The sequence below is a fragment of the Neolamprologus brichardi genome, chromosome 22 (genome assembly GCF_056152115.1).
Source record: "Neolamprologus brichardi isolate AB-2024 chromosome 22, ASM5615211v1, whole genome shotgun sequence".
Lineage (NCBI taxonomy): Eukaryota > Metazoa > Chordata > Actinopteri > Cichliformes > Cichlidae > Neolamprologus > Neolamprologus brichardi.
Window position 1 is genome coordinate 24,263,557 of NC_142124.1, and position 25,930 is coordinate 24,289,486.

The 25,930-nt window shown below is 43.6% G+C and overlaps 2 protein-coding genes across 3 annotated transcripts in view; both read left to right on the forward strand.

The window, feature by feature from the left end:
* The first annotated feature begins 15,436 nt into the window (after positions 1-15,436).
* On the forward strand, positions 15,437-22,058 carry myclb (MYCL proto-oncogene, bHLH transcription factor b). 2 transcript variants are annotated; one of them, XM_006795203.3, is made up of 3 exons: positions 15,437-15,697; positions 16,606-17,290; positions 19,012-22,058. In XM_006795203.3, the coding sequence occupies exons 2-3, from the start codon at positions 16,654-16,656 to the stop codon at positions 19,788-19,790; spliced, it is 1,416 nt and encodes a 471-aa protein (XP_006795266.2). In that variant the 5' UTR covers positions 15,437-15,697; positions 16,606-16,653; the 3' UTR covers positions 19,791-22,058. The 2 variants fall into 2 exon arrangements, with proteins under 2 accessions (XP_006795266.2, XP_006795267.2); XM_006795204.3 differs by having other exon boundaries at positions 16,609-17,290.
* Positions 22,059-23,146: 1,088 nt separating this feature from the next.
* trit1 (tRNA isopentenyltransferase 1) overlaps positions 23,147-25,930 on the forward strand; it is a 41,599-nt gene continuing 38,815 nt past the window's right edge. The window contains exon 1 of the mRNA XM_006795205.2: positions 23,147-23,326. Coding sequence (XP_006795268.2) covers positions 23,168-23,326 — 159 coding nt within the window. The 5' untranslated portion in view covers positions 23,147-23,167. The remainder of the gene's footprint in view (positions 23,327-25,930) is intronic.

Consider the following 25,930-nt stretch of genomic DNA (forward strand, 5'->3'; position numbering starts at 1 on the left):
GGAGAGGGCGAGGGGGATCGGATTGGAATGAGAGAGGGAGGGGCGCGAGACCGATCAATCTCCGTGATTGGCAGGCGTGATCTGAGGACCTGCCTCCCCGGAGGATACTACATCAACCAAAGTCAGGCGGGAGGCATAAACATGCAAACATGGGCACACACTTGGGAACCTCACATAGACATAACCGAACAGTTACACACAGCCAGCACGCGCTGACTTAAAAACACGCACCTGACATGGAAAAGTGCACACAAAGAGACTCAGGCATATACAAGCAAACTGCTGTAATCTCACAGACCCACCCATGATTATCCTTTCTACCGCCAACTGCTCGCTGAGAAAGTGTCAAGGCTGTAAACATATTCCCAGGTACAGGCTGGATGATAACAACCTGAGCGTGGATGGATTTACTGCCATCACACACACACACACACACACACACTCTTTATGTCAGCAACACAGTCTGACCGTAGTTGCTCCATGTAGGTAGAAGGGAGTGGAATTGCTAAAGAGAACTCAAGGGAAACCATGTAAACTGCAGTGCTGGATTTACCATCACCACATCCAAACACGTGCACGGATAAAAATGATAGCCTCACACGTTTTTTAAATTTTATTTTACAACAACAATGGCCCTCCCCCCTACACACTTCTGGCTTTTCATCTCTCCTTTCTGTTGTAAACGCCCCTCCTCCTGCTGTTACAGTATCGCCTGATGCTTAGTGGCTTTAGTTTCCCTGTTTCAGAGACAGAGAGCAGCATCTGTCACTAGCTCGGACTGACACATGGAATCCCACCCAGAGCCCCGAGGCGAGAGCCTGCCACCTGAGAGCCCACCATCAGAGAGCCTCTCCCTGGGGGCCTGATGACCCCTTCCCCCGTTAGTCACTTTATCCAAACTCAGCACTTTTGATCCATCCTTGTCTCCTTTTTTCCGAGCTTGCTGAATTTCTTTATTGCCGCCTTTTCACTTGTTTCTGCTCATCAGTCACATTTTCACAGATATAAATATATATTTGGCCAGAAACCTTAGAATTTTTCTAACTTTCCAGTTAAGATGTAACACACGCCTCCCACTTAATTAAACCTGATGAGTTTAATAAAAAGCATGCCTATAGAGGCTCGCACAGTCTCCACGCTTTTCACCGCTCGAGCTCAACAAAGTCAAGGCTGCTTTTTATGTTTTAGCCAGTAGATTTGAGCTAATGTTGTATTTATTAAAGCAAATTTCTGTGCATCTCTACGCCTATTGCAGCACATCATAGAACACATGATGCTTTATGTTAGCAAATAAAGAAAGCATCATGCAAAAATGTAAGCACTTGATGTGTAATATGGTTGTGTCATGCACACACCTAAACCCTGCTGTCTGCGAATCAAAAGAAAAGCTACCTTAAAGAGAGAGGAGCTAAAATTGGAGCTAACGCTAGTTCTACCATAAGATAACAATTATTATAAACTCTCTTTCCCCCCATAAAGATGACATTTGACAATCTCCCTTCTACACTTAACAACAAATTTTGACACCTCAAGAAAGACGTAGTTTGACAACCGTTAGTACACGTTCCTGGTTTTTCCAAAGGAGACCACTCTCAGTAACTTCTGATGCAAAGCCAATCATTTTGCTCTATAGGCAGGTCTAAAACATGACAGGCTTTCAATGGGTAAAGAGTTAAACTCTTTGAATTGTGCAAAGATAAAGCTGGTGGTGTGGATAAAATTGTTGCCTCACATCAAGAAGGCTCCTGTTTGAGTCAGCTGGAGCCTGGGAACTCGGGCTATCTTGCAAAGACATGCATGTTAGATTAATTGGTACTTCTGAACTGGCCGTGAATGTGAGACAAAGTGCCTGAAGTGTATAGAATAAAGTGAAGTATGAATGTATGGTTAGAAAACGTGACTTGCAGTTAAAAGCACCTTGAGTCACCAAGTATAAAGTATCAGAAAATGGAAATAGCCTGTGTCTACAAGCTGTACTCAAAGCTGCAATGATTCAATTACTGGATGTAATTATCTAGATTATATTCTAACTTTAGGGTTTCCCACAGCCTGAGAGCATATTTCAGATTGACTTATATTTCATGCCTTATTTTGAATTTTAGTCATATTTAATCAGCCTCAGTGTCGCTCCTCTTACGTGTGATATTTCCAGTTTCCCGTGGTTGAGCTGCACAGATGTTAGATGGTACACATAGTGTAGCATTTCCAGCTGTTTTCTCATTTTATTGGAGAACAAAACAAAGCTAAAAGAAGAGTGAAAACTGGGCAAGGGTCATGACCCTAAACACTGCTGTAATCCAAGAGATTGAGGCTAACATGGCTAAAATCTGAGTGCATCAAACAAACCAAAAAAATCCCATCTGAATGAATGCCCTTGTGTGCCCGCTCTTTCAAGTACGGGCGCTTTAAATTTGTTAAGGGAAAAAAGAAAAAAAGGAAGATTCCCAGAATGATTTGAATTCCTTTTAGGCACTGACCTTCTGCCTGTGATGTCAGAAGGCCATATGCTCCCCACACACAATGAGCCAAGGATACAAACACATTCACACACAGACAAAGTGGCTGCCTGGTTACATTGTAGCAGGAGCTGCCTGAAGGAGGTATTGTTAATGTTAACTATTGTGTCTTCCTCAGCAGGGATGACGGGTGTGTGTGTGTGTAGGGGGGAGAGGGGGGGGACAATTGCTGCTTCTGGGGTTGCTTCTGGGGGAGTGGAGGAGGATTTGGGGGGGTTGAAGGATGAGCAGGCAAGTAAAGAGCCAAACAGATTAAATGAATATAAACAGAAGACTGAACAGTGTGTCATTCAGAAGATGCTTTAAGCCAAATTTTGGACAATGAAGAAAATCTCCCCAAATATAACACTTTTTATCAAGAGTGGTATATTTTTTAAAAAGCATCACAAATATTACAGTATATACTGTTGCGTATATATGCTACTGTTTCAACTACACGATGTTCTCGCCCTCAGCACACCTTCTCTCACTGACTGTGGGGACTACCATCACACTCACGCCACGGTTTTGTTGGAGAGAAGAGGAAGAAAAAAGGATTCTCCTCTCAATGATCAGCTGCCATTACTGAAAGAGAAAATTGGATTTTCCTCAGGCTGCTTGCTGAAAGAGATTGGAATTTTTTGATATAGGGTGGCCTCTCGTCTTCCAGCGTATGAAAACGGGAACACCGTCTACTCTGTAGTACTACCTCATATGCATACTTGAGTTATCATGGACTCCTGAGCAAATCATACAAAATAATAGACCTCTTTTCTGGGTAGTATTATGTTTTAGAAAAGTGCACTGGAGTTTTCTTGGTTTTTAGACCGTCTTTATGAAACCTCTGAAGCAAGACTACTTTAAAGATGTATTTTAATCTGATCAAAGGCTGTACCTAAAAGATGGCTATAGCTAACGTGACATCACACATGGAAACTTCCAGTCAATAGGCAAAACTTTTTATTCCACAACTAGTTTGCAAGTGGTGCACCACAAACGTCCATGGAAGACGCTGACCTGTCTGCAAACACTTATTAACTAACCACATAATGGCAGTGAAACTTGAAAACGCGCAACCTTCGAGTGAAAGTTTTCCTCACGGCTCAAACCAACATACTTAAACAGGAGCAAACTTTTACTTTGAAGGGGAACTCTCCCCGTTTCTGGTCTGTGTCATAGTCCGCACAGTTTCATTAGTACTCAACGAGCAGTTAAGCAACTCACTGTCTTCGATACAAACTAGTAGTAACCGCAACAGCCGGATAGTTACCAGAGCAATCACAAGGAGCACCACATACCTGTTTTCAGCCAACTTCACCTAGCAACAGCAGCCAACCTCTCACAACCACTTGCCAATTAGTTGGAGAATATTTTCCAAGTGACTAATGGCTACAAGGGATCACTGACTGGTCTGTAGGCCAGTACGATCGAGGTTTTTAGCAGCTGATTTCACAGCAGCTGCCAGCCACCTACAGCAGCGACCCCCAACCCCCAAGGCCGGCCTTTAAGGTGTCGCAGATAAATAAAACAAAATAAAACCAGTACCGGTACCAAAAGAAAGAAGATTTATTCATAACACATCTGAAAAGACCCAGGGAAACAATTAAAAAATAACGCTAACGACCGATAAAAACCCTTATAAACATGAAATTCACACCCGAGCCTCAACTCTTGCCGCCCGGTACCAAACGAGTCACGGATGGGTACCGGTCCGTGGCCTGGGGGTTGGGGACCACTGACCTGCAGCAAGCACTCACAACCAGTCTCTGTGTGAATGGGGACTTAAAATAAAGAAAACTTCATGTGAGTACAGTGGGGCAAAAAAGTATTTAGTCAGCCACCGATTGTGCAAGTTCCCCCACTTAAAATGATGACAGAGGTCAGTAATTTGCACCAGAGGTACACTTCAACTGTGAGAGACAGAATGTGAAAAAAAAATCCATGAATTCACATGGTAGGATTTGTAAAGAATTTATTCGTAAATCAGGGTGGAAAATAAGTATTTGGTCACCTCAAACAAGGAAAATCCCTGGCTCTCACAGACCTGTAACGTCTTCTGTAAGAAGCTTTTCTGTCGCCCACTCGTTACCTGTATGAATGGCACCTGTTTGACCTCATCATCTGTATAAAAGACACCTGTCCACAGCCTCAACCAGTCAGACTCCAAACTCCGCCATGGCCAAGACCAAAGAGCTTTCGAAGGACACCAGGAAAAGAATTGTAGACCTGCACCAGACTGGGAAGAGTGAATCTACAATAGGCAAGCAGCTTGGTGTGAAAAAATCAACTGTGGGAGCAATCATCAGAAAATGGAAGACATACAAGACCACTGATAATCTCCCTCGATCTGGGGCTCCACGCAAGATCTCATCCCGTGGGGTCAAAATGATCATGAGAACGGTGAGCAAAGATCCCAGAACCACACGGGGGGACCTGGTGAATGACCTGCAGAGAGCTGGGACCAAAGTAACAAAGGTCACCATCAGTAACACACTACAACGGCAGGGAATCAAATCCCGCAGTGCCAGACGTGTTCCGCTGCTGAAGCCAGTGCATGTCCAGGCCCGTCTGAAGTTTGCCAGAGAGCACATGGATGATACAGCAGAGGATTGGGAGAATGTCATGTGGTCAGATGAAACCAAAGTAGAACTTTTTGGTATAAACTCAACTCGTCGTGTTTGGAGGAAGAAGAATACTGAGTTGCATCCCAAGAACACCATACCTACTGTGAAGCATGGGGGTGGAAACATCATGCTATGGGGCTGTTTTTCTGCCAAGGGGACAGGACGACTGATCCGTGTTAAGGACAGAATGAATGGGGCCAAGTATCGTGAGATTTTGAGCCAAAACCTCCTTCCATCAGTGAGAACTTTGAAGATGAAACGAGGCTGGGTCTTCCAACATGACAATGATCCAAAACACACCGCCCGGGCAACAAAGGAGTGGCTCCGTAAGAAGCATTTGAAAGTCCTGGAGTGGCCTAGCCAGTCTCCAGACCTCAACCCCATAGAAAATCTGTGGCGGGAGTTGAAAGTCCGTGTTGCTCGGCGACAGCCCCAAAACATCACTGCTCTTGAGAAGATCTGCATGGAGGAATGGGCCAAAATACCAGCTACTGTGTGTGCAAACCTGGTAAAGACCTATAGTAAACGTTTGACCTCTGTTATTGCCAACAAAGGTTATGTTACAAAGTATTGAGTTGTATTTTTGTTATTGACCAAATACTTATTTTCCACCCTGATTTACGAATAAATTCTTTACAAATCCTACCATGTGAATTCATGGATTTTTTTTTTCACATTCTGTCTCTCACAGTTGAAGTGTACCTCTGGTGCAAATTACTGACCTCTGTCATCATTTTAAGTGGGGGAACTTGCACAATCGGTGGCTGACTAAATACTTTTTTGCCCCACTGTATATATCGCAGTTATGAGGCCTAGCAGAGAGCAGTTAGCCCCAAAGATTGCTGCTTGATCCCAGTGAGTACAATTCATACTTCAAAGAGAGCCGTCCAAACTCATATAATCTGGAATGACCTTTCAGACTAATAAAATGATTCTGATGATGTTGTCAGGGTTAAAGCCAAGTTATTGAAGCCTGCAGATCTGCCAGTTCAGTGAGCAAACAGTTGCTCTATTCATCCAGCAGACACAGAGAAAAGTCTGCATGCATCTGATCCATTTATGTGAATCTACAGCATCTGTAGGCTCACATAAATGCGTCGGTCAAAAGCATATGGGGAAAAACTGTGGCAGCTGCAGCGCTGTACAGCTAAGCTTTTAAGACTCAAGCAGTATCCACTGGTAATATACAAATATTGATTATTAAATAAAACATTTGTGCCACTTGGTTGCTGCTTACCTTACATCTGTAAATATGCTTCCATTGAACGACTGCTAAAAAAAGACTTGCAGAGCTCCTACTGTAAATAAATTAGGCGGAGAAGTACGAGAAAACACGGAGGAGGTTGGTGTTGACAGTCGTGTTTTATTTGGAATCATCCCTGTGTGGGAAAACACAGCCGCAGGGCAAATAGGCATCGCCATTCCTCTCCAAAATGCAATTAGTCCTAATTAGGAATGATTACGAGGAGCGGTTCCTTTCTTCTCCGCCCGTCTTCCTCTGCTGTGTAGCCAGCTCTGGTTATAGTTTCTGACATAACCTGTGGAAAAATCTCACTTGATCTGGTGATTTGTCTGGTGGTTTGGAAATGAGATTTCAAGTGTTGCTACACTGCTGTTTAGAAAAAAACCCACGACTTTTACTGCTTCCAGTTAATTGAAAAAGCAGTGAAGAAGGTATTTTTTTTATATGCGACAGATATTTTTGTTTGTTTTTTGTCCTGGCTTTTGTTTTGACAGCTCCTTATCAGGTTGTCAAGGTTACATCTTCCATTGTGTTCAAAAGCCAGAGGAAGTGCTTGTCCCCATCAGTGAGCGGAGCGCAGGTTCAGCTTCAGTTTTCAGGCTTTTCTCTGTAAGTTTTTCAATAAAATTGTACTTGTGTTGCAGTGTGCGTAGGCTAATTCAATAGTTAAAACTGTGTTTTCTTTAGCCTTGACAGCGTTTTGGCCTTTTGTGGTTAGAGCTATCCACATTTTGTACACGGCTTATAAAACACAGAGCAATGGAGTGATAATGCAGCTGAATGCATTGGGGAGGGGGGGACATGTAGACTAAACAGAATTGCTGTCTCTCTGCATTTTCAACTACAAGGCCAGTGATCCAGTCAGGTAGTCACGAGTCAGAACATCAGTTCTCACCACAAGACGTCTGAGTGCTGAAAACTATGTGGTGAGTCGCTGCAGAGAGGAAACAAACCAAAGGACACGTACAAAAAGCTGCAGTGGCACAGAAATGATATATATGACGTGTCTAAGTTTAACATGAACTCATTTTACCCATTTACTGTACTCTGCAAAAGTCTCGATCCACCCTTCGTTTCTTTATGTTTTGGTAGGGAAATGGAAATGAGGGCATACAGAAGAGGTTTGTGTGTTACCACAAAGCTGACAGAAAAGTTGGTTGAAAACAGCCGATAGAGCATTTAGCAGAAAAACATTATTGTGACCGTGATTCTAGGTCAGGAAAAACCACGTGTAGAAATAAATGAAAGAAATAAAAACAGCTGCTTTGCCGGAGTTGACATACACACACACTTGAGTCTCATTCTGAGTCTGAGGATCTCCAGCTGCTAGCTTTATGTTAGCATCATGAACTGTGTAAAAGTCTAGCATATTGTGTTCACTGTAGCTTTTAGTTTTTCTATAATGTTCATAGTGACTGTTTACTCTTTGCCAACACTTGTGATTACTTTGGAATGCATTACAACCCCGGTCACAGTAGACTGTATGTAAAAGATGGACATAACCAACAAAGTGACATCAGCCATTCATTCTTAGACGATGGATTTTCAAGCCTCAGTATTAGTATTTAGGCTGGCACCATGTTCGTTTTTTTGAATCAGTACTTATGTTGACTTCTCTGCAGAGAAATGAAAGATTATTAAGCTTCAGTGTTGCCTGAAGCTCTAGAGGTTGCCACTTGATTGCAGTGCACTTGTATTATTGACATAAGCAACTGACACTGAGCATTTCTGCAGCTTAAAACTGATCTAACTGGTATGGTATATTAAAACAAGGTTGAGTTACTAAAGTAACTGTACAAGTTTTAGTTTGATATCTCTTTATCTTTCCTCCGCGTTTCTACTCTTTCTTTTTTTCGCTGTACACAAATTCAAATTTTTGTTTCAAATTTGCATTAACCAGCTGTTATTTGAGAAAGCCAGGCATTCATGTGATGAACAGGCAAAACCGTGATGGGCGTCGGAGCAGAAGGCCAGGAACATTCAAAACAATCAGCTGTGTTGATTAGAAGACAGAAAGAACTTCACACTCACACACACTGACAAATTCCTGACAACAGTTACGTAGCACAGACACAAAAACAGAAGGTGATTTATCAGCAAAAACACTCGCAAGCTATTAGCGTGTATTTGTTTACTTCACTTTGTGTGCATCTAAGCGATATTATCTGTCCTCTTGTATTGACTGACTGGGTGTGCGAGATCGTGCGCATGCCAGTGTTTGTGGTTGTGTGTGTAGCTGTGAGTGTGAGCAACGTTTCAAGAATGCTCAGAATCACAGCCCTGCCAAATCAGTTATGCAATTGCATTGTTTTCTCTTCCTGTGAACTGCTATCACATCGCATCCCTGATTTCTCATTTTCTCTCCCTTTCGTCGCTCGCTTGATGGATAATAATTTTTTTACCCGATCGCTCATTTCACCCAGTCCTGTCTACATTCCTCCCACCCTCCTGCTAACTCTTTATTTTGCACAGCATCTTCCCCCTCCATCCCCCCACTCCTTTTATACTCTTCTCCTGCAGACCCTTGTTCATTCCCTTGCTTTCTGGCACATCCCGTATACCCCTCTCTCTTTGTCATACTCATGCCTTCTCGCGTTTTTTCTGTGTCCGTATCTTTCCCGGGGTACAGTCTGTGCTGACAGGCTGTTCCTCCAGAATTGATTTTGACCAAGAATGCAATAAAAGTCACTGAAGAAAGAAGAGGAGCAGCTGAGTAACAACTGTTTGTCAATCAGTGCGGATGGCTTGCAGGGAACAGACGAATGTAAGGAGCAGAGTTCATTTATCTGTCCACGCGTTACACCTGAGAGCACCTTTGGTATTTGTATTATAGCCTCACAAGGTTGTATGGATTTGCTGTCACCTCCATACCTTTTCTGTAACTGATAATCATTAGCTGTGCTGCCATGTGATTAAAATCAATTTCTCATTTGTTTACGCAAAGTTGCTGTTTTTTTACACACTGCTGTGGTTATATGGTGACGGGCATGAGACACAAACAAGATGTTGTGTAATTTACTCTGTCGGTTAGTGAAAATATGATGCTTCGATTTTCTAGTTGAAATCATTCTCGCACCCACTGCTGGAAAGTCCACAAATACACAGGCCATGTGAGTATACCAAATTCTCGTTCAATGTAACTGTAGGTATTCACAACTGAATGAGCAACCTAAAAATAAAGGTCATAAAATAAAATCTTTATGGGCCTGTATGGAGTTTAACACTATTCAAGATGAATGTGGTGGTAGATTGATTAGGATTGATAGACACATTGAGCAGTGTGAACAGGCACCCCTGGAATTATCATCAGATTTTGATCTAGCAGCTAAAATAGTCCCATAACCTGATGCAGAAATGCTAAAACTGCAAAAAGTGACTCAAGACTCACACACTCCCATAGCGTTAAAAATATTTCTATAACTCAGCCATTCATTCAAACTACATTAAGGCTTAAAGTTATCTATGATTAAAGCTGTGGCTGCACTGGCCAACCAATGGTTGTGTATTTATATGTTTATGGAGCTAACACAAGCAGCTGGTGCTGCTAGCTGTCTGCTTTGAGTCTTTCAGCAGAGCCATTTCAAGCGTGTTTGTGGCGTCCGTCTCTTCTGCAATGTTTTGAAATAAATATTTTTCAAATAAATAAAACGGACTGCTGCAATATAAATTGCACTAAAGAAGTCTGTGAAATGCTTTCATAGCTTTAGTTCTATGTTAGCATCATCTGTGCTAACAGTTAGCATCATTCTATGTTAGCATCATCCATAAGCAATGTGCTTATAGATGCTAATTGCAAACCAGGCCAAGAAGTGTTAGTTGGCAAGTTGGCACCTTACCAAGTACAGTCAGTACAACATGAAAAAAATAGTGCTGTCAATATTAATCTTGTTAAAATGACGTTAATGCCATAACTGGATTAATGCGGCAAATCTCCGTTAGTTAGCTCGGATCGCCCCGTGCATGGGGCTGCACGGCATCAACGTGTTAGCGCAGGTAGCTCGTTAACGCTGACAGCACTAAAAAAAATTTAAAATTTTTTTTTTTAAAAAAGGCTAAAAAGTTAAACAAGGGAATAGGAAATCTGCACAATGCCAAAAGGATTGCTTCTCCCTTTAGCAGTCTGTAGCCCACTTTAGCATTCACACTTAGCCACCTGGCTTACAGTTAGGCCAGTTGAGCAAACAGACTTTCATCAGATATGAAAAGCCAAATTAAATATTGCATCATTACTATTATTATTAATATTATCATTATTATTATTATTATTACATAACCATGCCAGAATATTGTTTGGTCTGTAGTTGTAGTTAGATTGTTGCTAGCCACAGTGACTTCATAATATATCAAGCATAAAATAGTTCTATGTGCTTAAAAATTACATATCGCAAAACTGAACTGACAACATGCTTTTGTAGTGTTACACAGTGGATAAACTGCAAATGAGTAATTTTAGCTCATTGGTAGGTGGTTGCCGGACACATATAGTAAATAAGAACCTTCAGTGGTCTAAGATGTATCTGCATGCCAGGTTTGGTTCCTCAGCTCCTCATCCTCCTCCTGTAGGAGGAGTTCACAGACAAACAGAAAAATTGTGCATTAAAGTATTAAAGATTTGAGAAGATTTTCTGCATATACACTTTGTGGACATATGTCTCTGTAAAATAGTTCAATGTAATGAACATCTGGACCAAAAGGCAATCCACTCACTCTGTATTGTGTGTGTTTCAGCAGGAGGTCAACACCATCCAGTGGGTAGCAGCTGTCACTTTTCCTCTCCTGTCTCACAGATTACATGAAGTGAATTTGCGGACGCCACAGACACACTGATGGTTGGAATCCGGACTAGGTGCTCACTGATCAGTCTGGAAGGTCAGAGTCGAGTGCAGTGGGGGTGGTTACAGAAATGACGGGAAGGGTGACCCAAGAAAGGGGGGTGGTGGTGACTTGTTTTCCCGTCTCTATGCTCACATTCCTGGCCATCATTCGCTATCCAACTCCATTTCATTTTTTCTCTGGGGTGTTTATCTTTTACTTTTCTTTCTGCGATACAATAAATCCTTCCACTGACATAATTACCTCTTCCATAAATAATCGTATTCATGACAGAAGATAACTTGATTGGTGTATTTAGTAAAGAACCCAAACCACAGCATGTGTTATTTTCCGATACATCATTGCCAACTGCTAGGAAACTGAGTATATTGCAGCAAACGTATCCATGTGTAAATCTAATAAGTTCAAATAACACAAGTTTATTTAAGGTAGCCTACGCTGATTTATTCACATCCCACTAATATTCTACTAAAGAAATTTTCTCACTCTCTTTGCATATTAAGTGTCATCGTTTTAATAATCTGCATATTCTGTATGATAAACTCATATCGTTTGCTGCTGCTCCAGAAACCCCATGGGGATCGTTGCGGCTTTATTTAATCCAATTTAATCTAATGATTAGAAGCAACCAAATCACACTGAAATAATACCCTGTTCTATGCACAGTATGCCATAACAAAAGCTGCAGGGAGCGTTTGAAGAAAAAGAATCAGATGTATATGCACTAGTTCTGTGCATGAAGACTTACGGGACCACAGTACATAGATGTAATACTTCATTAGAAGTCAGTGCAGAAGCCCCGCCCACCTGTTGTTTAAATTTATGAGTGCAAGGGGAAGCCAGAAAGATGGCTTTAGGGGGGAGAGGCTAAAATGACGTTTTTAGGTGAGGTGGTGGGTACTTGGTAACAGTGGAAGTTTCCTCATTGTTTACTTTAATGTTTAATAACCTGATTTAATTTTTATTTTGTTCAGGAACTGTCTTAAAAAAAAACACTGTTTTTGAGCACTTTCCAAAGCTGTTAATACAATAATTCTCCAACACAAATTACTCCAAAGTGTAGATTTGTCTCTTCCCTGCTGACGCAAGCCATAGGCACTGATCCCGAATCAGTGGCCGTGCAGGCTTTAGATAGCTTTGGGCTCAAAAACAGCTTGGTTATGCACAAGAAAACATGCTGTTTTATATTAATATGTAAAGTGCATCGCAACAGTATGAGTGTCCCTATTCTGGGAGAAGATAGCACTTAATTGGGACCTCGTGAGTAATAACATTTCAGTAATCCTATGAGACTGTCTATATGTATCAGTAAGATCAGTGCGCATCACAAGCTACCCCTCTATTTTCATGCAAAAAGCTTCACAGGGGAACTGGTGCAAATGAGTGTTTTCCCACTGAGCCTCACCACAACACATCCATGTAGGGATCTGCCTTTTCCCCAAATCAAATTTACATACTGCAATTAAATGTTGTTTTTGAATAAGACAATTTCTTGTACATGTAAATGATGAGAACCACAGGGACTCCTTAAAGTCACTTATTTTATCTAAAAAGACATTTCTTTGTACACTTTAAGGAGCGGGTTCTTGCTCTTATTCACGTTTGATGATTAATTCAAAGAGGGGAGGCAGATTAAACATTTCAAAGTAGGAAACAAGGCAGAGGGCAGAGAGGAATGAGATGAAAGCGGCAAGAGAAGGAGATATCAGGGCTGAGAGAGAGAGAGAGAAAGCGATGCAGATGGGGAAAACTGAGAGATTGCCGCTTCTGTTTCTCCAGTCTGTTAGTACTGCGTCTTTGTAGGGAATCTTCTGGGAAAACGGAGATATAACCCTCTAAAGTCTCCCGGCTTCATGTAGGGTCAAAATCTTTTGATCAGAGGTGACTGGGAATAAAAGGATGAAGGAGGGCATAGTGAAAAGTAGGCAGGAAGAACTGAAGACAGATGAATAGAGGATGAGTGACAGAAGATGGGGTTTGAGATAAAAAAAAAAAAAAAGAAAGAAAAAAGAGGAGGGTGGTGTCTGCTGTGTTTGATGGGATGATGAGGTGGACAGACTTGGATTTCACGCTGTCTGCTTCAAGCTGGAGGGGCAGCTGAAGAGAGGCAGTTATGGGAAGGATGTTCTTCAGTCATCGTGCTCAAGAGAAAGTGTGCGGGATGGTTTACTCCAAAATGGCACTAGCGAGTTGGTTTCATATGGCAAGAAAAACAAGTGTCAGCAGTTGTCCGTGTGTGTGTGTGTGTGTGTGCGTGCGTGTGTGAGACGCTCTCGGAGGGGGGGCTTTACATCATAAGCTTGATATTGATTACACAGACTGTCAGATGCACAGTCGACACCAGATACTGCAGCCATATGTCCACATGAAGGAAGTGCACACTCAGACGCACACACACACACACATCAATAACTGCTTGCCCTTCACTGTTGCTGAACTTGCCCATCCATATTATAGCCCTTTATTTTTTTAACCAGTGGGTCTTTTTTACATCCCAACACATGAATCAAGAGTTCATACAGCCATACAATCTTACGTTGTGATTCACACGGTGTCGTGATCTCACATAGCAGCTGTACAGCATCTGCTCTGGCACAGTGCGCTGACAGGCCGGTTGGTAACCAAGTCAAAGCCAGAAGTAAAAAAGGAGAAGGGGAGTTTTTCTCAAAAAGTCTGAAAGCCAAGGAAGCTGTGACTTTAAAAGTGTTCTGTTACTTTAACCATACTGTAAAATTGGACAAACTGCTTTTGCCTCGAAAACAGTAACATCAAAATCGGAGAGCAAAATTATGCTAGCTTTTTTGTTTTTCCACAGTACCAAAGTAATGAAAATACTTAATTTAAAGTTAAATTCAGAGCAGCTGGTTGTGCGACCAACAGGAAGTTGCAGAGTGCCCTCTGGTGGACAAACTATGCAGCTTCAACACTCATAACACTGAAGGGTGTTTCCTTTCTCTCTTCTGTATTATTTACATTTTCATTTATTAGCAAGACTGAATTGGATGGATGGATGGATGGATGGATGGATGTGTTTACTTGGTTTAAATCCGACCCCCAGAATTTAGAACAAATGCATAAATGCACAACAAAAAAAACATTTAGAACCAGAGGTATTAGTTAGGGGTGTAAAAAAAATAACCCAAAGCTGCTGTGACATTATTCAGTGAGGCAACAAAACCACCGACAGTGACTCCCAAAATATGATGATGAATTATGAGTTGATACACCACTGAATGATTTGTGGTTCACGAAAGTAAACACGCACAGTATCTCCTTCACCCCTCAGTTCTATAACCATGGAGAAGAATGAGGAAAAGGGTTAACACAAAGTGCCTTGTGAGGCAAATCTTTCGAACAGTGTTGTTGCTAATTTAAATGTCAGTCATAGGAAGTGTTACTGACCGTCAGGTTTTCAGTCAGACATAAAAAGAACACTGAAATATACATGAGTCCTTGAAATCATCACAGATTTCAACGTGCAGAAAGCTTTGAACATAAGCTCAGTGAAACACTAAGAGCTGGGGAGGGGGAGGGGGGGGGGTCGGTTACAAATCCACCCCCCATCCAACAGCTGGAGCCTATCCCAGCTGCCATATAGGGCAAAAGGTGGGGAACACCCTGGCCAAACAAACAATTACACAGCTGTGTATTAACTGCAATAAACCACATGATCAGCTGCCACCTGTTACTTCCAAAGAGAAACAGACACCTTAGCAAAGGACCGTCAGCCTGTTCGACTCCAACTTCCATGTATGAGCCAAGCAAACAAACAAAAGAGGAGGAAACAGCAGCCTAAATCGTGATTGTGTGTGTTTACGTGTGTGTGTGTTCACTCAGCAGGCAATAGCATTTAAAAATTCTAAAGCTATGCAAAATGCCTGAGAGCCTCACTGCACTACACTCCAGCATATGGGATTTTTTATGTTTTCTTTTACACATGATGCAGAAAATCAACCCTTAAAGCTCTCCTTCCCACGCACATCTAAATGCTTGTGCATGTGCACCGACACAAACAAATACGCTCTTATTACGTGTGCGTAATTATTGCAAAAGCAGCGCGCTGTCACCTTACGAAATCTGTGTCATAACACTCAGCTCGCACTCTTGGTTTTGCGCTCCGGGCTGTTATTTTTCAGTGTGCTGCACCTTTAAACGGCGGGCGTGGCTCTCCTACTACGACCCGCCTCTTATGCAGAATAGCCAAGAGTCCTTCCCCCGGATCATATAGTGCAGCAGTCTGCAAAGAAAGTGACCACAGCCGAAGCCTATCCAGCCCTCTGAGCGGTGGGACCGCGACCAAACGGACTCGTTCACCCCCGGTGACTGTTTACCACCCGAGAGAGACACCGAGCGCAGCAGCAGAGGGAGGGAGGGACGCTCAATTTGGGAGCAGATTGCTTGTAAAGGAATCACTGTGGCTGTTTTTTCTGTTTTTTTGTGTGGGGTAATTGCGCACAGTGGATCCATGAAGACGCAGACAGGTTTTTCACTTTGGGCACCAGGTAAAAAAAAAAACTCCTCACAGCTGACACCCAAACACACACGTGGATGGTTTAGATAATAAGTGAACCGCTTAAAGTTTTTATTTTAATTTTATTTGGAGGGGGGTGTGAACTGGGGGTTTGACAAATGGAAAAGCCGCATCTCCAGCGCGCCCGCTGCTTAATTAACTGATCGGCTTTTTAGACACAGCTGAATTCCTTGAGCTTGATAAGGAGTCGAGCCGAGGAGGAGCCAAATAAAGTGCTTTACGCGCGGCTCTCCGGTCTGAGCAGCCTCACCGGGAGTATCGGGGCTGCTACCTGCTGCCTGTCTGTCCAATTAATCTATTTTCAGTCCCATTTTAATCGCCTTGTTTTCTGCTGAGCAGTCAGCGGAACACCCCCGCCCCCTCCCTTCAGTATCCTACTACTAAAACAGTGTTATGTAATGAGACAGTTGCGAAACTTTGAACTTCTCAACAGCTGCAGCAAGACTGGTGTTCTGGTTTTGGTTTGTTTTTGTTGTTTAAACCTTGCGGCGTGTGAGCGGAGAATCTTTATGCCTGAAAGTCAGTGTCTTCACCTCCACTACCGCGCTCTCCAAATACTGTCTTATGAAGTCTTTACCGATTTGCAAACAAGGTTCTAGTGATTTAAGTAATCTTTTACACCTTTCTGTTTTTAAGGTGGAGGTTTATTTCCTCAAAGGCAGGTCGCTGTTTACGAGGATAAACTGCATCATTATCTAATGGGCAGCGATGCATGAAAATAGATGCATTATGCATTTACCACAGGGTCGGACCCCCCCCCCCCTCCAATAAATAAATAAATGATTAAAAACAAAATACGCACAGCGGTGTTATTATTTCTGATGAGAATGAGGCTCAGTTCTGATCCAGCTGTCGGCTCTCTGTGTGTGTGTGTCTCAGCAGACAGCGGGAACAGGGAGTGATTCACCCCGCTGCCTCCAGCCACCCATGCCGGGCATTAGCTCCACCGCGCCTCGTTATGAAAACTGGGACATGGACCACCTCGACCACTACCAACATTATTTCTACGACGACCACGACCCGGACGAGGATTTCTTCAAGTCCACTGCGCCCAGCGAGGACATATGGAAGAAATTCGAGCTGGTGCCGACCCCGCCCATGTCCCCTATCCGGGCGGTGGAAGGGTCGGGCAGGGTCGGACTGCTCTACCCGTCTCTCGGAGACAAGCTGGAGTGGGTGTCCCAGTTCTTGGGGCAGGAGGATGAGCAGCAGCATCAGCAGGATGTGCCGTGCAAGCTGGCTACGACCGGCGACTCGTTCGGGAACCTAAGCTCTATCATCATTCAGGACTGCATGTGGAGCGGCTTCTCGGCCGGACAGCAGCTGGAGAGAGTTGTAGGGGAGCGGTACTCTGCCTGTCCCGGGACCGGAGTGGCCGCTAAAGTCGCAGCCGGGTCCGCAATCACCTCCCCCGGGAGGGTGCAGAGTGGCCCCGGTGACACTGTTGCCCTCGGCGGCTTGGCTGCGGACTGCGTGGACCCCGCCGCGGTTCTCACGTTCCCGATAACAGGCGGATGCAAGAAACAAGTGTCTTCTGGTTCCGAGTCACAGAGCGACTCTTCAGGTCAGTGACAGGTGAAGCGCACTGATGTACAGCGTGAATGGTAGCTCTTTCTCTGTGCAGTTGTGTGTCACAGTGACGTTGAACAGGTAGTTCAGTGGCCATAGTTACTTGTTCTGTTTCCACCACATCCCTGTCATACACACACACACACACTACTTAACACACTGGAACTTCCAGACCAGCCCAGTCATGTTTTATTTAAGTCTCCTTTACTTGTTTGCTTGGATCAGTGACTTTTAGGTATTTTGTTTTTGAACTTAGTCATTTTTATTACATTTTTTTTTGCTTTGGTCAGCCATCTTGGCAGTAATGGCTGGCATGGCACATGATGATGACTGCATTGCGTTACCTTTGGTGCATGCAACACATGCTTGAAGCCCAGAGAGCGACACACCCATCCAAACATCTGCTGCTTGGCAGGGCTCCAGCAGACCAGCTGCTACCTCTCCCTGCTCCTCTCCTCCAGTCTGACTTATGATAACAATATCCTCTCTGCCGGCTCTCCCTGACCTCAAATTTGACATGAATTCAATAAAGAGCACTTATTATTGGAACTTTATGTAACTGGGAGGGATTGAGAAGCCCCCCCCCCCCCCATCTTAGTTATTCTGTCTCGCCTAAATTTTCCCTGAGACAAGACCTACTTTTTCCCAATTTTGTATTTTTTTTTTTTCCCCCACTCCCCCAAACCCATATGATCGAGTCTGGTATGTAGGCTGCCATGTGATGTCGAGCTCGGAGCATGCATAATGGTGTGTGGAATGCCACAAAGGGAACTTGTTGCTGCATTCCTCCGCTCAACAGGCTCCGGCGCCAATTGTGTTGGGGGGTGTATTTGGGCCGAGCCAGCCCGGGCTGTGAATAGGAGCAGTGGGGGATTAGCCCGTTCAGGAGGGTTCAGGCTGAGCCTGCACAGTCCTTTTTTTTTTTTTTTTTGGACAGTGTTGAGCATTTCATGGAGAGACGGGAGCTGAGAGGAGGAGAATGAGCCAGCCCGGGAAACAGATGTGTGTTTAAGCTTCAGTAAAGAGCTATTATAGGGTTACTCTGGAGAGTCCGTCCTGTATGCTTTTGTAATATGAGACTTGCTTTTCACATGAGTGCTGCTGAGGATAATAGCTGGGGTCGCCTTACTCCCAGCTTTGTGTCTGTCCCCTCTTCTTGCTGTGATGTTAGTTACTTAAGAGTGTGTTTTAATCTATAAGAGTGCTGAAAGTCTCCTGGGAGTCTACTCGATTTGCAGGAATGGAGTCAAAAAGATTTATTTTATTTCTTTCTTTCTTTTAAACCCTGTTTCCACTCTAGTAAATAGAGGAACAAATGGGTTTCGCAGCGCTGGATATTAGTCGGCTCATTTTAACAAGTTGAAGAAGCACCTGAGTGCTTCACAGCCTAACCTGTCTCTCCCTCTCATGCTCACTCTGTGCACATGAATGAAGAGGGGGAATTTCCACTCAGGGAGCTGAACTAATGCAGCGATGATTCAGAGCCTTGGTGAGAGTGTGTGAGTGAGGGAGATCATGCAGGTTTCGCGAGGCTCTGTGAATATCTTTTTCGCAGAAGCATTTAATTGGCCTGAGGAGGCGGGAGGCTAGAGCGAGCGTGTCAGTCAGGCTGCTCACCTCAGCTGGCATTTTAAGTCTTAAACGCTTCACTCTGTGTCTTTCTTCTCTTTGGACACACATTTATCCAGTTTCTTACCTTTTTATTTTCTCCTTCAGATGATGATGATGACAAAGATGAGGATGAAGAGGAGATTGATGTGGTCACGGTGGAGCACAAGCAGCAGCGTAAACCTCGCCGACTGGTCAACACCCGCAAGCCGGTGACCATCACAGTGCGAGCTGACCCCTTCGACCCCGGCATGAAGCGTTTCCACATCTCAATCCACCAACAGCAGCACAACTACGCCGCTCCCTCCCCGGACACTCTGCCGACAGCGCCCGAGCCGCCGCGGAAGAGGGTTCGGCAGGAGAACGCATCGGCTCAGGCGACGCCGCCGCCTCCCCAGAACTCTAGTTCCCACCAGCCCCGGCCCGGCCACGCCCCACTGAATTTGGACAGCAGAAAGCCTCACGTGACCGTGGCCAGGTCGGAGTCACCTAACCTCAGCGCCTCCTCTCCTACCTCCTCCGCCTCGCCGTCATCTCCTTCATCCTCCTCATCCCACCCCCAGAGATCCCCTTCAAAGCCCCCCTCCTTCTTGCACCTCTCCAGCCCGCAGTCGTCCGACTGCGAGGACACCGACAAGCGCAAGGCGCACAACTTTCTCGAGCGCAAGCGGCGGAACGACCTGCGCTCACGTTTCCTGTCGCTGCGGGACGAGATCCCGGGCTTGGCGGACTGCCCCAAGACTCCCAAGGTGGCCATCCTGACCCGAGCCACTGAGTACCTGCAGCAGCTGCACGCCAGCGACCGGCAGAAGGCTCAGGAGAGGAAGCAGCTGAAAGCCCGGCAGCTGCAGCTGCTGCAGAGGCTGGCGCAGCTTAAGCGCTCCTGAATCTGACCCGGCACCTCACACATAAACTCACAGGACTGAACGGGACTCTGTGAGGATGAAAAAACACTAATGTTCACTTGGAATAGTGCGGGTGGATTTCATTTTTTCCTTTTCTTTTGTTTTTGTTTGTTTTGTGGTTTGCACATTAGCTTCTGAGTGACTGACGAGGCCACAAGCCGTCATAACAGCAAGCTTAGGGACTGATGATCACACGGGGGTATCCGTGGATCGGTGTATGCGTGGGCTTTCAGTTTTAGGTTTGTCCAGCCCCCCTCCCCAAATCATGAAATATTGTCCACACTGTCGCTCGTTACGGCCTGCCGCGTTTGTTTGCCGAAACTGCCGCGACTGTGTCGTTAACTGCTGCACCGCCTCCTCGATTATGACAGACTCTTGTTGCGCTTGCACAGCTGCGACATCCCCCCTGAAATGTCTTTGTGTACTTTCCATCACATGGCCTCCAAGTTCTTGATATCCAACATGTTGACCCTTTGTTTTTCTTTTTATCTGTCATTGTCCTCAAATCTCTTTCCCTTTCTTGTTTTCTTCACACTACTTCCACCCCCAACCCCCTTTCTAACCTCTGGCCAGCCAGAGACGCGGAGCAGTTAATGATGCAGTGTTATCATGCCCGTCTCGAGCAGATGAAGTCCCGACTCCTCTGCCTGCAGGTTCCAGATTGCAGCTTTCGGTATCTTACCCCCTCAATCGTCAGATGTTTCAAAAGCATCGGCTTTGCCCTTCTGTTTCGTAGCGTTATTTGGAGAAGATAAAAATTTAGCAAAAATCCCAAGAATGTTCCCGCCTGTCTTTTCGTATTGTGCCATGGAGACCAGCCAGAAGATGAATGTCAGCATCCCTTAGTTAACTAAGAGAACCTTTTAGGACCTGATTTGAAATCTTTGCCCCGCATCTCAAAAAAATGCCTGTAGATGAAGCCCACTGAGGTTCAGCTGTATGTTTTTTCATCTTGCTGTCTCATGAAGTCTTTTTTTCCCTGTTTTTTGCATTGATGTAATGCCTTTAGAAGCCTTTCAGTGTATGTAGACTGTCCAGTTGGATGTTATGTATATAGTACACTTCCTGTACAGTCCCTTCCAAACCAAAACCAGAGCTGTCTACTATACTCGCCCTAGTTGGTTTTTTGTTTTTTTGCTCAAGCTTGCTGGCTTTTCAGAGACAACTCAAAGCTTCTATTTTTGTTAATAAAATGATTATTAAAAGGAAAAAAAAAGTAAAAATAAAACACTTTGAACGTTGATCACACTAGTCACTTTGTCACAATGTTTTTCATTTGTTACTGTTTTCAGAGCCTCCTTGTTTTCATACTTGTGTGTTTCTGGGGTTTCTTCATTTGTTTAAATAATAAATCAGACCAGTCAGAAGTTTTTATACTATATTTTCCTACAAAGTTGTGTTTCAGTGTGAGCTAATGACTGTTTTTTGGCTAATGGCAGTGGACTGGGCTTTATTGGTGGTTTATGTGCTGAAAGTTGTGTATCTTGATTGGATACCCCACCACAAACAATTCAATCACTATAGCTGTAACGCTCTTAGATCTAGTGCAGGTGTTATGGATGGTGTGTGTGGAATTAAGAGGATCTACTGATGAAACTTTTGGCTGTGTGTAGCCTTGATGTCGATGCTTTCTGCTTTTTCTTTTTCTTTTTTGTGCAAGCCTGGTGCTGCCTGTTGTCCTGTAAGCCATGCAATAGGACACTGTAGCCCCGGATCGAGTACTGTAAACGATGAGTTGCATTTTCAGCTTCGCTCACTCTCAGGAAAATCCATGTGGACTGCAGCTTTCGTATCAGGGCTGTAGACTGTGCTTTTGGAAGGGGGGGGGGGGTAACCTGTTATTATGCTGTTTGTAACAACCTCAGGAGCCACCACAGATGGGAGAAAGTGAGCTTTAAGAGCAGGAGATGAATGGATTTGCTTGAAGAATTGTGTGCTCCCCCCGCTTCCTCCTTAATGCTCATTAATTCAGCACAAACCACCAGTAAACCCAGCCAGGTTTTTCCCCCAGCAGGGTACACCCATAACAGTGGTTTACATAGTTGTTTTTTTGTTTGTTTGTTCCCCCCCCCATGTGTGATGGTCACTGGTTTCTGCTGTAGTACAGTCATAGTAGCAGTGAATTCTTTTTTTCTTTATTTTTTTTAACCTTGTCTCAGCACTTTTCTTTTTCCTGTACCTCATAAGCCTCAGTGTATGAAGAGTAAGTCAGAAAAGTAAATAAATTCCATGGTTTGCTTCATAAATCAATCATTTGTCTCTTTCTTGAGAATAGCACAGAATTCAGACAATCGGGAAAAAACGGGAGAAACGGGAAACCTATTCGCCAGTCAGTGTTGTTGCACTGACGTATGCGCACGCATTAGCGCTTCACAACATAGTCAGCTGAGGAAAAAAAACAAAAAACTGTGAATGGCCATGGGGAGGTCTTATCAGCAGGAAAAGCTGCAAAATTTGAGAAAAATAGAATTAAAAGTCCAAAATTTATGACATCCTTCACATTTTCCAAAGCTGTCTAGTGGGCCAATTCTGGCCCTCAGGCCTTGTATTTGACACCCTTTCTTTAAAGTTTTATTCTGGGGGTAAAGCTGTAAAACCTTTGAAAAGCTTTTCCTTTTGTGAGGTACAAACAGCATTGTAGTTTTCATAATTTTGGACTTCTACACCACAACAACAGACTTAAAATGAAACAACGATTCAATCAAAGTGCAGATTTGCACTTAAGCAGAGATAAAAGATCCTGGGGTAATTTGTGAACCCACAATATGAGCTCGACATGTGCAGCATCCAATTCTATTACACACACACTGTTTTCCATCAAACCACCTGTATGAGTGAAGACAATCCCCCCACTCCTCATCCAGTGTTTGTTCTATGCGGTCTCCAGGGTAACGCTTGGTAGCATCTTCACCATGGCAATAAGCATGTTTGCTCACTACTGCAGAGCTCTGGCAGTTTCCATAGAAACAGTGCCAACTATGCGGTTAAATGTATCTGCAAAAAGCAGCGCACGGGTACCCTGAATGTAGCAACGAGCGATCTGATTGGTGCAAAAATACAGCATCAAAGCCATCTACCGTTATGACAACTTGGTTGCTGGTTAATTTGGAACTGGACGGAACCGGTTACTGCCAGTAAAACCGTTGAATCCAGTCAATTTAATTTATACCAGCGACAAGACTGAACCAGTATAGTAGTAGTAGTAGTAATAATAATAATAATAATAATGATAATAATAATAATATAATAATGTTACAGCAGTAACGGCTCCCCGTTGCTCGGCAACAGAACCCTCCTCCTGTCTCCTGTGCTCACAGCGCATGCGCGCGGTCGTCAGCTGGGCGCGATGAGGCAGCATCATGGCGGCTTCCACTCTGAGCGTGCAGGGTGCTCTGCGGAGAGCAATGGTCCCGTCTTTAGTGGTGATTTTGGGAGCTACCGGCACCGGCAAGTCTAAGCTAGCGATCGAGATCGGAAAACGGCTTCAGGGGGAAATAATCAGCGCCGACTCCATGCAGGTAGGAACACGAGGGAATGCGCAGGGAGTCCTTGACATGGCAGCCATTATGCTTTACATGACCCTCCGGTTGTTGAAATATTTGGAGAAAGGGAGAGCAAAACGTGAAAATAAATAAATAAATAAGGTAGATCCGAACTCAGAAAAGCAGCACGTCATGTAAGGTGGTGCTGACTAATAGAGAAGACGCAGAAGGCCAGATATCAGTGCGCCAGATTGCAGACAATAGGAAAATAAAACGTCAAGACGTAAAATATGAAACTTCGTCAGACGGTCATTATAGCATAGTTTAACAGATGTAACGCTTACCTTAGAGGTCTTTAAGCAGCGGAGGAGTGAGTGTTTCAAAATGTGTCTGATCTGCTTTAGCTTTGGTTTGTAGCACCCATAGGCTGTATATAAAAGATGGACGCAACCACCTTGATGTTGCTGGTTGCATTTTAAATCAGTGTTGGTACTTTGGCCCTTTTTGGAGGCAAACTTGACCGTATTTATTCTTCTATGGCTGAAGTGCACTGTCATCAGCTAAAGCTAGCAAGCGTAGTTAGCATAAACTGTGCAGGTGCAAACACAAAAACCTGCTAATTCGAGCTTATTAGCAGGTAGTAGCATTTCACCAAAGCTAGGTGCAAATCTGTCAGTTCTTTTCTGCCTCACATACCTCCTGAGACCTGAGATTGTCTACAGAGAAACCAAAAAGTTTCTTCATAGCCACTGTCACAATTTTGTAGCTGAATTTGAGAATGAGTTGGTTTTGGAGCCAACTTTAGATCATTAGAGGAGCTGTAGTTTTCTGAGGTTAGCCCTTGGTTGTTGGATGGTATTATTCAGTAACATAAAATACATATACATATGGATCTCTGTATTGTCAAGCATGAAAAATACATATAGGAAGTGCTTAATAGATGTCAGGACTTCACTCAACTATCATAATTTTTAGTGAGGTGTTCATTTTTACTCATTTATTTGCAATAAATGAATAAAAATAGGAATCATACTTGTGTAGCAGTGAAGACTGTGGTAGAGAAGGACTTGTCAGAGTGATATCTTTGATTGGAACCTGTGCAGTGTTGCACAGCGTAAGCATGAATATAGATGAGTCACACCTGCAAGCCAAATCTGGCCAAATTTCTGACCAGGCACCAGAAAGTTTTGTCCCTCCTTGCTGCAGCAGCAACTTTACTGCACCTTCAAGCTAACAAGCTAGCTATCAGAGGGTAACACCAAAAATGAAAAATGCTAATGGAGGCAGTCAACCTTAAGAGAGTTGGGAGACAGAGTAGTTTGTTTCATCATTTGGAATACACACCAGCACTCATAAATAGTTACTGAGGATATATTGGTGTAGCTAAGGAGTGAGGAGTTTAAAGCGGAACTTGTACAAAGTGTGTCATTTGAAGTGGAGACGATAGGTTAAGGTAACACTTAAATATCATCTGGTTATTTATTGAATTCATTTTAATCTGATGTGACCTCAATATAGACTAATCAATGTTGCATCATTATAACTAAAAAAGTAAAAACAAATATTATTTATAATAGCAATTATCATTTTCTTGACAGTTTATTGACCCTAACACAAAGCAAGTGTGGTTTGCTAGTAGGCTGCAATGTTTGCAGTGGTGAACATTACATAACTGCTTAAGCTGAAAAGTAGCTGTAAAGTAACAAACATTTTAACTCATATTAGAAACGTTAGCAGGCAACTATTCATTTTGTTTTCATATCAAATTGGGTCTCAGCAATCTGGTACTGTATTCTTCGGATCATAAGGCGCACTGGATTATAAGGCGCATTAAGCAAAACATAACAGTCAGATAAGTCAAAATTTACTCAGCTCATTCTTCTTGCTTCCTCCACTTCCGTACCATTGATTCATTAATGTTGAATTCTCTCGCAGCTGCTCTACTCCCGTGTGGTTGCAGTATATTAATAACTAACCTTGTAATGTGGATGGATTATCTCAGTTTTTCTCCTGACTGAAGTTTGGGCCATTTACAGCATCCTGCCATGCGATCGCATTTGTCCATAACCCTCGGGAACCGTCACGGTGCAGCTTCCTAGCTTACCCAAGTTGTACTAAAACATTTTTGACAGATTTTTGAGCGCCGTGTACCACATAAAATCGGTTTGAGGTCAGTAAGTACAACCAGAATTCGAATTTGCCTTATAATCTAGTGCACCAGATTATAAGGCGCACTGTTGATTTTTGAGAAAATTACAGGGTTTTAAGTAAATGGTAAATGGACTGATTCTTATATAGCGCTTTTCTGCTCTCTCGGAGCACTCAAAGCGCTCTATACAACATGCCACATTCACCCAATCACACCCATTCTCACAAGCACTTTATCTATACTTAGTGCTATATTTAACTACATTCACACACATTCATACTCCGATGGATGCATCGGAGAGCAACTTGGGGTTAGTATCTTGCCCAAGGATACTTGACATGCAGACTGGAGGAGCCAAGGATCGAACCACCAACCTTCCGATCAGTAGGTGACCTGCTCTACCTCCTGAGCTACAGCCACCCATAAGTGCACCTTATACTGCAGAAAATACGCTAATTCTACTGGAATTGGCCAGAACATCTCTGGTGTGG

Excerpts from the sequence above, each read along its gene's own strand:
- myclb (XM_006795203.3), top strand. The coding sequence starts at position 16,654 with ATGCCGGGCATTAGCTCCACCGCGCCTCGTTATGAAAACTGGGACATG. Across the intron at positions 17,291-19,011 it reads GTCACAGAGCGACTCTTCAG|ATGATGATGATGACAAAGAT; the intron begins GTCAGTGACAGG and ends TTTCTCCTTCAG.